The following is a 13,887-nucleotide window of genomic DNA, read 5'->3' as shown; positions in this document are numbered from 1 at the left end:
GGAGCCATGAGGTCATGTTGCAGCTGTACAAAACTCTGGTGCGGCCGCATTTGGAGTATTGCGTGCAATTCTGGTCGCCGCATTATAGGAAGGATGTGGAAGCATTGGAAAGGGTGCAGAGAGATTTTCCAGAATGTTGCCTGGTATGGAGGGAAGATCTTATGAGGAAAGGCTGAGGGACTTGAGGCTGTTTTCGTTGGAGAGAAGAAGGTTAAGAAGTGACTTAATTGAGGCATACAAGATGATCAGAGGATTGGATAGGGTGGACAGTGAGAGCCTTTTTCCTCAGATGGTGATGTCTAGCACGAGGGGACATAGCTTTAAATTGAGGGGAGATAGATATAGAACAGATGACAAAGGTAGGTTCTTTACTCAGAGAGTAGTAAGGGCGTGGAATGCCCTGCCTGCAACAGTAGTGGACTCGCCAACACTAAGGGCATTCAAATGGTCATTGGATAGACATATGGACGATAAGGGACTAGTGTAGATGGGCTTTAGAGTGGTTTCACAGGTCGGCGCAACATCGAGGGTCGAAGGACCTGTACTGCGCTGTTATGTTCTAAGGGTACAAGAATGTGGAAATGGAGACTAGGACCTGACTGGATGGGACCGGACTGACCCTTGCCACTTCAAACGATTTTTGTTTTGCACAATGCATCTTTCTAGCTGTCCAGAGTTATCGGCATTGAGTGCCACTGATTCATTTTAATTGCCAGTGAGTATGATTGTCCTGCACTCCGATTGCTCAACCTTGATGGTTTGCGGCATTTGCTCGGTAATTAAATCATAATTGGCAGCACGGTGTCACAATGGTTAGCACTTCTGCCTCACAGTGCCAGCGACCCTGGTTCAGTTCCAACCTTGGGTGACTGTGCAGAGTTTGTTCTGTCCGTGTCTGCGTGGGTTTCCTCTGGGTGTTCGATTTCTTCTCACAGTCCGAAGGTGTGCAGCTTAGTATTGGATTGGCCATACTAAATTGCCCTTTGGTGTTCAAAGGTTAGGTGGGGTTACGGGGATAGGGTACGGGAGTGAGCCTTGTTCGGGTGCTCTTTTGGAGGGTCAGTGCAGACTCGATGGACCGAATGGCCTCCTCCTGCAATGTTGGGATTATATGATTCTTAAATGTGATATGATTTACATAGCTTGGGACCTTATGGTGTTTCTCACTTGTCAAAATAAAGATTCATGTGGTTACTGTTGTCTTGCATTGTTTACAGTTAAGCAGAATATAATATTTGGTTAACTGATATACTTTGATTACTTGATCATGATGCATAATTAAACTTTAAACTAATTGTAAATACATATAAAGCTAAACTTTTCTACACGGCATCCCGGTTGTTTCACTGAGAGGAAGGTGAAAGGTGTTCATGCTCCTGATCAATGTTGGAAGCATCTGTGCTGACTGTGGATATAGGCTACTGGTCTCCAACTAGAGATGTTGATAACGTTGGGTTGTAAACTTATATTTTAAACTAGTTATTTGATTCCAAGATGGAATGGAGTAAAACAAAAAGAAGCAGCATTTCTTAGTACAACGTCCATGTGATTCATGTTGCCATAGAAGTGGACTTTGAGAGAAGAGTTTCTGAGAGGCTATCTGCCCGGATTTGTAAGATAAGAAAACACCGATACAGGCAACCCATCTCTATGGTTCAGCAAATAGGAATGCAGGTGGGAGCTCACATTCCAATTTTGAAAGAACAAATTCATGAGGATTTATTACGAGGCTGGAAGATTCACCCAGCTTGAGCGATGATCTCCAGGAACAGTCTCGCTATGCAAGACAGTTACAAAGCTGTTGAGGGAAAAGGATGAAAGTAAACCCTCGGGTGCTACAAATCACTTTGGACTGGTTCCAGGTGAATTGAATGTCTACTTGAGAGACAATGTGAAGTATAAATGTGAAGTATTTTCTGTTTTAAATGGAAGAAGGAAATTGTCTGTTCGGTAGTACCTAAACAAAATGTTTTTTTTAAATATTGCATTTGCTTTGTTTAATCTTGCTGTGGCTCTTTTTCAACTATTCATTGGAAGTTCCAATTTCTTTTTGTTATTGGTCTCTACGTGGATTGTAACAGATTATGGCTCCATCTTCTAAAAATACTTCTCAATATTGCAGTTCTTGAAATAGGCAAACAAGAACATCAACTTCATCATTGGAATGGGATGGGCTAGCTCCTAAGAGATTCCACCTGAAGACCTATCTGTAATATAGTTGAAGGGACCATTGAGCATTGAGGAAAGGGGAGGTTCAAGTCAAAGACCCAGATTTGAATCTGCTATAATCAAGATTTTGCTACCCTGTGGCGCAAACTTCTGAGCTCTCACCGTGGAGAGCTGCCCTCGCTCAAAGGATATAGAGGTACTGGAGAGGGTGCAGAGGAAATGTACAGGATGATACGAGAATTACATGTTAAAACACATCAGGAAAGGATTGACAGGCTGTGTCTTTTTTTCTCTTGGGGCGTGGATAGAAGAGCAAACTTGGCTTAATAATTAACTATAAACCTGAGCGAGCCCACATCAACCTGTAAGGTGGTGCATTTTATTGAATGCCGATCTTCAAATAGAAAATAGTAACTTACTAAAAATGCTCAAGTCATTACTACTGAAAATATTCCCATGTATTTTCCCTCCACTGAAGGACTTAACTTGCTGTGGCTAAAGATTTGGGTGTGCTTGTGTACAAAGCACTGGAGGCAGCTTTCTCTTCCAAGCATATCCTTCTTTCAGCAGCCAGGGTGTCGATCAGGGAAAGAGGAAAAACTAGTTTTGCTCTTGTGAAATGAAACTTGTATTAAAATAGTTAACATGATTACTTTACTGCATTGACGGACATTAATTCTAAATGAAACAAAAAGAAAATAACTACCTTTCTCCCTTGACAATTTAATTTTATTCATCGAGCTTAAGTGCTTTGTAGCAATAATCAATTGGGGTTTTTTTCCCCCCCAGAGTTCAGCTGCAAAAAATGAAAATTGTCCGCCCCCCTCTGGAAATTGCCAGATACACAATGACCTTCCACACCAGGGACCATGGAAATGAAGTCAATCCTGTGAGGTGAGTGGGAATGGAAATGTCATTCAGTAGGAGCAGGTCAGCCCCACGTTTATTTTTCTTTTGTAACAGAATAAACTGGCATTACAAATCTAAGATGTACACTGGTCTCACACTCATCATATTGCAAAACAAACCGTGGTGATTTATGTCTAGGACTAAAGTTGTTCTTTGTCTTTATGTTCTTTGTCATCATGTTCATGCCTGCGAGCTGCATGAACATGATCTTTACAGGTTTACTATCATTTTTGTAAATATCAGCTTTTTTTATAGTCTTTATGAGGCCTACACAATTGTGATTGTACCGTTTTGTTGAGCTTCCGATCCTTACATGCTAATCTTTTTGAATACTTGGTTGCACAGAAGTCTCAGTTATCATTAAATCGAAGCATCTTGATAACCACTTTTAATCTACCTCCTTGTTCATCCATTTCTGATGTTTCCCTTTTCCCCACTTTGTAAATAGCACTGGATTGATGGTGTTTCAAAAAATACACCCCAAGTCTAACAAAAATGAAAGCAAAATACGGCAGGTTCTAGAAATCTGAAATATAAACAGAAAATGCTGGAAAACTGCAGGTCTTTGGATAGAGAAACCGAGTTCATGTTTTGAGTCAAATGTGACGTACGAGTTCTTTCAACATTTGTTTTTATTTCACCTTCCTGTCCCCAAACTGAAGTAACATAGGAAATGGCAACCATTTAAAAGTATAGATTTTTTTAAAATCTACAAGAATATTGCAGTTCTGCAGTATCAGTTTTCATTTAGTTCAAAATGTATTATTCCTTTTAAAACCGGTTTGGAATGTTGTTGCAAATGAAAAGATCAGATGCAAGTGTTATGAAGAAACACACATACGAACAAGGACCAGGTGTAGGCCATTCAGCCATTTAATGATAACATGGCTGATTTGATCCTGTCTGCACACGATAACCTAACACCCCCATGCTTAGCCAGGATCTATCCAACTTCTAACGATCCCAGAGCAGACCCCAACAGTGGCTTAACACACCGGACCGAGACCCCAATATTTTATTTTAATTTTGTAAGACTGTGAGGAAAAGATACTTCGCTCAGGAGTGATTGCCCAAAGGAATAGAGATATGGTATATTAAAACAAACTTTGTTACTAATACAATATTAAAATCTTTAACATCACACTCAAAAATAGCTTACAATTACCACCTAAATAATACCACTGAATACAGTGTATGAAATATCTTTAGTTGCTATGTTTATTCCTACCTTGTCGGACCCTTGTTGTAGCTATATTTAATGTCCCACCTGTGGGCTCCACATTGTAGATATATTCAGTGTCCCATCCTGTCAGATCCTTGTTGCAGGAATATTTAATGACTGCTTTGTGAGATCTTTGTTGTAGGTATATTTAATGTCCCACCATGTTGGATCCTTGTTGGTATGTTTAATGTCCCAACCTGTGGTATCCAGGTTGTAAGTTTATTAAAACATCCCAACATGCGAGACTCTTGTGGTAGGTATATTTAATATCCCACCCTGAGATCTTTGTTGCAAGAATATTTAATGTTTCACCCTGTGAGAACCTTGTTAAAGATATACCTAATGTCCCACCCTGTGAGATCATTGTTCTAGGCATATTTAATGTACCACCTTTCGAATGTGGTGGTGTTTCAAGTGCTCATCCAAGTGGTTTTAAAATTTGTGAGGTTTCCAGCCTCCACTACCATCCCAGGCAGTGCATTCCACACACTCAGTCACTTTATCAAAAACCTCTATGAAATTTATTCAGCATGACCTCCCGTGAACAAAGCCATGTTAATGACTAATGAACTCATGCCTTTCCGTGAGGCGGTTAATTCTCCCCTTCAGAAATTGTCTCCAATAGTTTCCCTACCACTCACGTGACATTCACCAGTCTATAGTTCCCTTGTTTATCTCTATAACCCTTCTTGAAAAGTGGAACAACGTTGGCTGTTCGCCAGTTCTCTGGCACTACCCTGTGGCCAGAGAGGAATTAAAATCCATGTTATAGATATATTTAATGTGCCCCACCCCCCCTCCCCCGTGAGATCCTTGAAGATATATTCAATGGCTCACCCTGTCGGATATTGCAGCCATGTTTAATATTCTAGATCCTGTACTTGCTCAATAAATGTTTGTTTTCTTTGTGATGGATCAATGCAATTCTTATACCTCTCTTCACCTTCACAGGATGGAGCTACTAAAGAAAGTTTCACAAGTCTGGAGCAAAGATGGTTTGAACTCCTGTGCTTACAAAGTGCTATCAGTGAAACATAACCCCTTGTATATTAACATTACAGTGGATATTGGTGATCCTCGTCACAATCCTAAAGTTGCTGTCTAAATGCAGCATTCCTACTTTCACTGATGACTTGTGGATGATTGGCTGCTTTTCAGCTTTGTACAGATTTTGAGATCAATGAATAAATCTTCAGGTTACACACCCTTATGACATTATATATGCCTGGAAATCAACAGGAATGAGCCATCGGCAATGGAACTTGAAACCCTTTTTTCATCATTGGAATGAGGTTTAGATGAATAGGGAAAATTGAAATTGTTCAAACACAATAAACCTTTATAAAGTTTAATTTGGGTATTGAGAATTTCTGGCTTAAAATCCTGCAACTCACCACCCAAGAGCACAATAGGAGTACCTTCACTCTATGGACTCCAACTGTACACAATCACCATCTAAGGATAGAGGGTAATTACTGGCTTAGCTCGTGCTGCCCATACCCCATGAAGAAGAACATTATTTTTAATCAGAATGAAGTTTAGCTCTTGATGAAGTCCTAATATTCCCATTTTGAAAGTTGCCGTCAGTGCTCTGCTGCACATCGGAAAGGAAAACTTACTTTTATATAATGCTTTTCTCAACCACAGGACCACTTGAAGCACTTGTTGCAGTCAACAAAGTAATTTTTGAAAGGCAGTCACTGTTGTATTGCAGGAAATATGGCAACTAAACTGTTCACGGCAAGCTCCCACCAACAGAAATGCAACAATTGCCTGGTAATCTGTTTTTATTTGTGTGAGATGTCGATTGAAGATAGTTATTGGCCAGGGTACCAGGGATAACTTCCCTGACCTCTTCGAAATAGCGCCATGGTATCTTTGACAGATAGATGTGGGCTCAACTCAACCTCTCATGTGAAAGATGGTACTTCTGACAGTGCAGTGCCCCCTCAGTACTGCATTTGCGTGTCAGCTTTGATTTAATTTTTGTTTGAGACTTGAAACTTATGACTCGAGGCCTAATGCCAACCATTGAGCCATTACTGACTCAGTCCATCAGTAAACTCCGATGTGATAATCCAACAAGTACCGTTAACAACTGCGAATAATTGAGGAGACCTACATTGGGACAACTGTGATGTTTTACTCCCTGGATTCTTAAGTTCTGATTTTACAGGAGTGATGCAATCTTTTCTCCATATGTAATCACCTGACAATATTTTGTTGAGCTAATTTTGTGTTCCAGAAATGTAGGGTTTTTAAGAAAAATAAAAGCTTTTTAGAATTCACTGGGATTAAAGGGGGACCAAAGCTGTAGGTGTAAATAATTATTTTAAACTCATTTTTGTACCTTTTAGTTATGTTTTGGATAAATGATTTTCTGTCATCCTGCTTTTCTAGTCAGATCACTCCCTCTGCTCATTGACCTATCATGGCTTATCATCAGTTCTTGCTGAGAATAGCGGGTGTAATCATGTGAGCTCTGTTCCTGTATAAAGTTCAACTCTTTTGAGTATCACCATTAAATTACTAAATAACTTTGAGTAGCAATTCAGAGCTTCCAGCTGAATGTAATTTTAAATTATTTTATGTCAAAAAGTTGCTTTTGTGAAAACATCATCATCTGTCTAGTCGCTCTGTCCACTGAAGAACCCCCCCCCCCCCCCCCCCCCCCACCATTGAAACATAATACTACCTCCACAATACATCCTAGCAAAACCGGGGTGTCTGGTCACCCTAAGTGAAGTAAATTTTAAATCTGTTTATTATGACTTTTGAGCCTGACTTAGGAGTGCTTGATGCCTGGAATTAAATTTTTTTTCATTCCAAAGATCCTTCATATTGAGCACAAAGGGGAGCAACTCAAGATTTATCCCTACTCCTACAGTACTCGCCTTAGGACTCGATCAGGGATTCCATTTTTTAAGAAAGGATGGGGGGACATTCTTAAAGGGAGTATCAGTGTATCACTGGACTGTCTTTAATCTATGTATCTTTAAAGTGCAGCTTCATGCTGAGAGCATGCGATTGCTATATTTGCCCTCTGATTTCATCATAGTAATCAACAGCTATTGCAATCTCTGAATATAATGCAGACAGTGTAGGAAGAAGGTGCTCCAATTTAGGGAGCAGATTAGAAGGCAGGGTTATGGAATCTGGTGGACATTGGTTATGATTTAACTGATTAGTTGCACAGTGCCTGTAGTAAATTGTGCAAATTCAATGTAAGGAAATGAACTATGCAAGAAGAACAGATATTTCATTTTATAGCTATTATATTTGATAATGCTGTGTTGACTGTAAAATGAAGTTACATCAGTTTCTCGTAGTATTTTACTGTGGATTCAGAAATATACAGATGGAAAATTCTAAAAATCTGGTAGTATGGTAAAACAAATAGATTAGTGTACAAATGTCAATTTACGTGATTCCGGTCCTGTGATGTAGATGAATGAAAACTGCATTGCTGAGTAGTTGTGTAGGCTATATACGTGTTTTCCACTAAAAGTTGGAACATGTATATGAAACAGCAGTAGGATGACATGCACCCAATCAGTCCAGATACTAGTCCCACTGCCAAATTTATGGGGCCCATCTACCAGGCAACCCTGATGCCATTGAAAGGACCCCTTTGGCAAAGTACTGCCAGAAGAGAGGGGCAGATGCTGGACTTACTACTCCAGCATCTCCAAGAGCCACCAAGTGAGAGCAACGTTTGTTAAAAGGATACCTTCCAATGGAGCGGGATAAAGAAGAGCATTCCCCTATTTCACAGGCATTGTGATTGAGCAACCTCACCCTGCCATTCTCCATCCCACCTATGCTACCATTGCCAAGGACTTCCCTGAGGGCGGTTATCAACAAGGCAACTGAAATTAATGTTTTGTGTGCCAAGCTGCCCGTCAAGGCACAGCAATCACAAACGCTTCATCCCAATTATTCAGATGAAACCCACAAATCTGATTTTTATCATAGAATCATGGAATGCCTACAGTGCAGAAAGAGGCCGTTTGGTCCATCGAGTCTGTACCGTAACTCTGGGTCCCTGGTGCTGTGAGGCAGCAGTGCCAACCACTGCCACCGCGCCGCCCTTTCCTCAGGCCTCTTGGCTCAGTGCAAGTTGCCTTTGCAGCATGAATGACCTTTTACTCCCTTGTATACCACGTTACTGTGAATGAAGGAAGGAAAAATACAACACTGAGTTGAATGTGCACTATCAGTATTTATTATACCTCATGTCTCTCTGTTGTCATTCACCTATTCTAGTCATAAGCATTTTAATAAATCTATTTTTCATAATAGTTTTGTTGCTGGCTATGTCTAGCAATTGTAGGATAGTATTTTAATGCAAGGAGATGTGTGATTGTAACCAAGCTCTGTCTTTAGTGAAGATCGAGAGCTACATACACTCCTACCAGAAGGAAAACAGAGAAATAAGAATACTGGTCTGAACTGGTTTTCCATGTTTTAAAATGGAACACCAGTAAAACGAGGAAATAAAAATGCTGGTCTGTACTGATTTTTTTCCTTCTGTGTATAGAGGGAAAGGAGTTTTGAATGTTTATAACACTTTGGCCTAATGTTACTGCAGATGTGTTTGGGTGTGTTACAATGAGAACAATGATGTTAATGTTCTGTTTGGTCAAAGCTGACTTTTAGCATGTTGCTTAATGGAAGTATTGCATCACTGCAATGCCATAGTGCTGTAAATATTTCCATTAAACACTGAAGTATGCAGGACAGATTGTTGGCCATTAAATGCAAAACCCATTGACATGCCTGTGACACATTGCTCACTTATAATATTGAACTTGCACCTTTTTATTTTCAGATAAATACTGTAAATTAATTACCCCATTGTTAACAGTGCAGTAAGGAATGTGACTTCAGCCGGCCAGTTGCCTATTTTTCACAGCACTCAATTTTCACAACCAAATGGGGTGTGGTGCAAATTGTACAGTTGATTCACTGCTGCCCATTTCCTGCCTAACAAAACAATTAGAATTGATCCCAAAGGCAAACATACAACGTGGAGCTTGACTGATTTAATTTACTTGATTAAAATGTGATATTCTTTTCAGATATTACATTATATCCAAATTGAACGCCAATTCAATCCAACTAGACTCTTGATCTTTGTCACACTGAATCCTATCTGAAAATTGCCACCCAAAATTATCGCCTAAATAAATGGCCTGCTGCAGTATGTTATTTTGCTCAGTCTGAAATGTAATTAGAAAATGGACAATTTTCAAAAAGCATAGGTAAGCCAAAGTTTTGTTGTTCAGATCTCTCACTTTCTGTTGACGTTTTTAAGCAAATTATTTTTCATCAAGCAGCCGAGATTTCCCCTGAGCTCTGCTCTTGGCCACTTGTTAATTTGTGCATAAATACTGCTGAAATCCCATTGACTCGCTTATTTTATAGGAGCTAGAAATTTCCTACCAACTTCCTGATCATAGTTGTGAAAATCCTGATGATAGAGTTGTTTAACATCAGGAATGGAAGTGTGGCCCAAAAAAACTTATGTAGCCGAATGAGTGCTGTTTAAAAACATATGAATAATAATAAATATTCCCTAATGATATAATGTTTTACCATCTCCCCTTCATTTTTTCCTAGACTAGGTTTAAAATACAGGTTGAGCATCACTTATCCGAAATTTCGAAATCCATACTATTTTCAAGCGGGCTACACATGCGCAGCTCCCAATGTTCCGCACATGTGCAGTTCCCAATGTTCCGCACATGTGCAGTTCCCAACGTGTACCGCACATGCACAATTCCCAACGTGCACTGCACATGCACACTATATTACGAAAACAAAAAATTCCAAAGTCTGAGACACACTCCGCCCCAAGCATTTCGGATAAGGGATTTTCAACCTGCACTTTCTCTGCAAATGAGTTAGGCTGGAATATATAGCATGGTGCACACTCTGCGCTAGTCCTTCAGAGAGTCACTCCGATAGTCATGTTGTCATTTTACACTCCGTTAAGCATTGATTAGCAACAGGTGGGACTTCTGACTGCACTTGGGCAAAAGTCCCACCCCCTTGGAGAACTATTAGCCAATCAGATTGACTAACAGTTCTCCAGCCATCAAGGCATAGCACTGCAGTGGATGGAAGAGGTACTGCAGCGCTAAGCCTGAGGCTAAGTTACAGAACCGCACAGGGGTCCTGGGGAGAGAAGGGGATGTTGGGGTGAGGGAAAGGGGGGGGGGGAGGACATTTTCACTGTTGGGGGAGTAGACTGGGCAGAGATGGAGAATTGGTGCTCTCTGGTACCTGACGGGGTGGCACCCTCAGTCAGAATGAGCATTCCAATGGTGGTTCCCCACCCTCCCCAATCCCTCCTCCCTGTTAAAATTGAGGATGAGAAAATTTTTCCTATCTTCAGTTATCAGGCGCCTGCCAACCTAAAAATTAAACCTAGGCAGAAAAACCCTTAAGTGGCCAGTTAAGGGCCTTAATAGGAGCATGGGCAAGTTTCTTATCTGAGGCCCTATCCAACCCATCCTAACATCACATGTGGGTCGAGAGGGCCGGTTCTCAGAGGAAATCCATTCCATCCAATATTACGCTCCTGCAACCACCACCCCCAGCCTCCGAACCTGTTGGGGAGGAGTGTAAAATCTGGCCTTGTGGATTATGAGCGTAGACACTTGTCCATGAAAATTAATTTAAAAGTTGCACAACGCTTCAGGAACATGTTTTATTCATCCCTTTCAATCACAACGCTAGGCTTTTGATTAATTTTTAACCATTGAATATTTGTTTGTTGATAGAAACTTGTTTTAATTACACTGCAACATCATTAAACAGTGTGTTTGATTTTATTGACAAGTCTATTGTTTGGCAGTAAACCTCTTATGCATTTTAAAGGTTTTCAATCATATATTTAAAATTTTGTGTCCAGGGGATAAATGAGTCTGGTTGAGTGTTCCAAAATGATCAATATTTGAGTGACTACTAGAAAGAATTTGTTTTTAAATTGTGCATTTAGATATTTCAGTTGGCAACAGTACTACTGTGATTAAGAATATTTTTTAACTAGACAAAAAATGTTACAAAAATGACTTTGAGGAATGATTGGGTAAGTACAGCACAAGATACCTTTTTTTACATAAAGCCCTCCAGTGAAAACAGATGGCCGCAATGTTGCCCATTTGGTTTTATCGAAATCTTCCTTTCTACTTGTCTTTTTGTTCTGTATATTCCTATAAGGTGAAGAAATGATCCTTTATCCCTGATTCCAGTCCCGCGCTGTACAGGGGACCATTTTCTTAGGAACGACAAATACCTGTTTTTGAAATCTCTACTTTTTATATGTAAATCGAAGTTCTTCCATGCATGCATTTGATGCCCATTTCTCTCTTAATACTTTTTAAGCTATGTCTGTGTTTCTACAAAATTGCTGACATATTTATTTTTAAATTGATACTGTCTTTTCATGTGAATAAAATTTAAGTCATGAAACACTTGGGTGCCTATCCTTTTCCTCAACTGGTGAAAAGGCTCACAGCTATATTCACACTAAAATGTTGCTGCATTGAGTTTGTAGTCTTGAATAATTCGCACACATTCAATTTCTGACAGATTAAGTCTAGCACTTTTTTGCAACGGTAGTACTCCCTCCCCCAGCAGATAAATCGAGGGGGAGTCTATCTCCATGTGGCTGGGAAGCCCTGATCTGATTTAATGACCGTCAGCCGATAAACTGGCTCAGCTCGAGGATGGCCCCTGCCGAGATTGTAGATACCCAAGGACCGTCTGGACACCAAAGTGAGTGGGATGGTTCGGCTGGGGCCAGCCAGGTGGGCTTTGAAGAGGGAGGGGAGGGCAAAGAGGGAACAAACGGGCTGCCCTTGTTGGATACAGAGTGCCTGAACAAGAGGGACATCCCAGCCACTGCCAGTGTGCATTTGACGCCTTGCCAGATGATATGAACACTACCGCTGGAGGTCAAATACCAACAGTGGCAAGCAAAGACTAAAATAGCCCAAGCGCAGACTGTGTGTTGGGTCTTCCACTGTTCAGAATATTCCAGGGCGGGGGGTATGCAATGGGTAGGGAGTCCCATGCCATGCTAGCCAATTTTATACCTCTCCTGCCACCAGCCTACTCCCGGGGGAGTAAAGTTTCAGCCTGAATATCAGCCATCAAGTTGTACCCTGCCCAACATGAAAATAAATTGATCTACAGAGGTGGACATTCAGAGTAGAATAAATAGTGGAATTGGGGAAAAAAAACATCTTCGAAAAGAGGATCACCACTTTGTGACCTGGGGCATGGTAGACTTTTTTTAAACCAATGTTCTCTTTTGGAGAGCAACTGCATGCTCCCTGTCCCATTTATCAACCTGCATGGTTCAGATGCATCCTCTTCCTTCCTTCTTACTCCACCTGTCCCATTACTCATGTTACTGCTAATGCTGCTTTGACCTAAATAGTTGGCCATAGGTGGAATCGGGGAATGTCAATGGTCAAAAACGTGAAAGCTATGCTGAGATTACTTGCTGTAAATGCTCTAAATTCTGTCCTGTAAAATATCACTTAAATACAGAACAAATGTGACTTCAAGTGGGCTTAGATTTTGCCACATAAAATTACCATGAGATATGAATTTTAGATAACTGCTGACTATTCTGTCAATATTAAGTGGTGAGTTTACACCATCAGTTGTTTAGGGGGCAGGTTTCTTTTGGATGGGATTTATATGGTTGGTTGGGTTTTGGCTATATTGTATTGTGCAACATTTGACTTTTGTATTGTTAGTTTGTTATAAATTAAAAATCTTCAATAAAAATATATATTTTAAATTAAGTGTTGAATTGTAACTGAGCCATTTAATTGTGCAACTGGTACACTTTATTTCTCATCCACATATGCAATTAATGTTGTTTTGGGCTAGCTCCACTTGCTGGCATTTGGTGAAAACATAGGCACAGGATTAAACTTGGCACCTTGGAGTTTCCACCTCTAATCCAGATACACCCACAATCAAGTGACAAGCACATCACACAGCTTAAAATGTTGCAGAACTTTGTTCAGGAGTAAAGTGACAAGCACATCACAGCTTATAATGTTGCAGAAATTTGTTCAGGAGTAAGTTATGCATGTAACTACAATAACTAAATATTCTCTATCCACCTATCCACCTCTCCACCTATTCTCCATATCCCAGGTCTCTGCAAGGAAGAAGACTGCAGGCAAGGTAACAATTTCAAAGTCACGCATACTATAATGGTCTAAATTTATACAATATTTCTGTTATATTCAATGATCTCTTTCTGCAAGTTATTTCAACAATGCACCACTTGAATGGCACAGCTTTTCAATATTTACCGATATTTTCCAGGCAAAAATTGTCCTCTGGAATCTATGGGGAAACCATGCTCCATTTAAAGGGGCAAAGGGACAGTTTTCAGGAAATCTACCACCACTTTAAATGAGGACTTGCTGTACACTGTTAGGATTCAACATTTCCTTGGGTTTCTGAGTCCACACTGATTTGTGCCCATTTTACGTGCACATATTCTATCGAGGCTGGGAGGAAACTGACATTGGCAAAATGGCAACAGCATT

At 40.3% G+C, this 13,887-nt stretch overlaps 1 protein-coding gene across 1 annotated transcript in view; it reads left to right on the top strand.

Moving 5' to 3' along the window:
* b4galt4 (UDP-Gal:betaGlcNAc beta 1,4- galactosyltransferase, polypeptide 4) overlaps window positions 1–13,125 on the top strand; it is a 52,330-nt gene extending 39,205 nt beyond the window's left edge. The window contains exons 6-7 of the mRNA XM_072514050.1: window positions 2,959–3,063; window positions 5,252–13,125. Coding sequence (XP_072370151.1) covers window positions 2,959–3,063; window positions 5,252–5,405 — 259 coding nt within the window. The 3' untranslated portion in view covers window positions 5,406–13,125. The remainder of the gene's footprint in view (window positions 1–2,958; window positions 3,064–5,251) is intronic.
* The last annotated feature ends 762 nt before the right edge of the window (window positions 13,126–13,887 follow it).

This window comes from Scyliorhinus torazame, chromosome 8, assembly GCF_047496885.1.
Source record: "Scyliorhinus torazame isolate Kashiwa2021f chromosome 8, sScyTor2.1, whole genome shotgun sequence".
Taxonomy (NCBI): Eukaryota; Metazoa; Chordata; class Chondrichthyes; order Carcharhiniformes; family Scyliorhinidae; genus Scyliorhinus; species Scyliorhinus torazame.
This window is presented reverse-complemented; position numbering and strand designations above follow the sequence as displayed.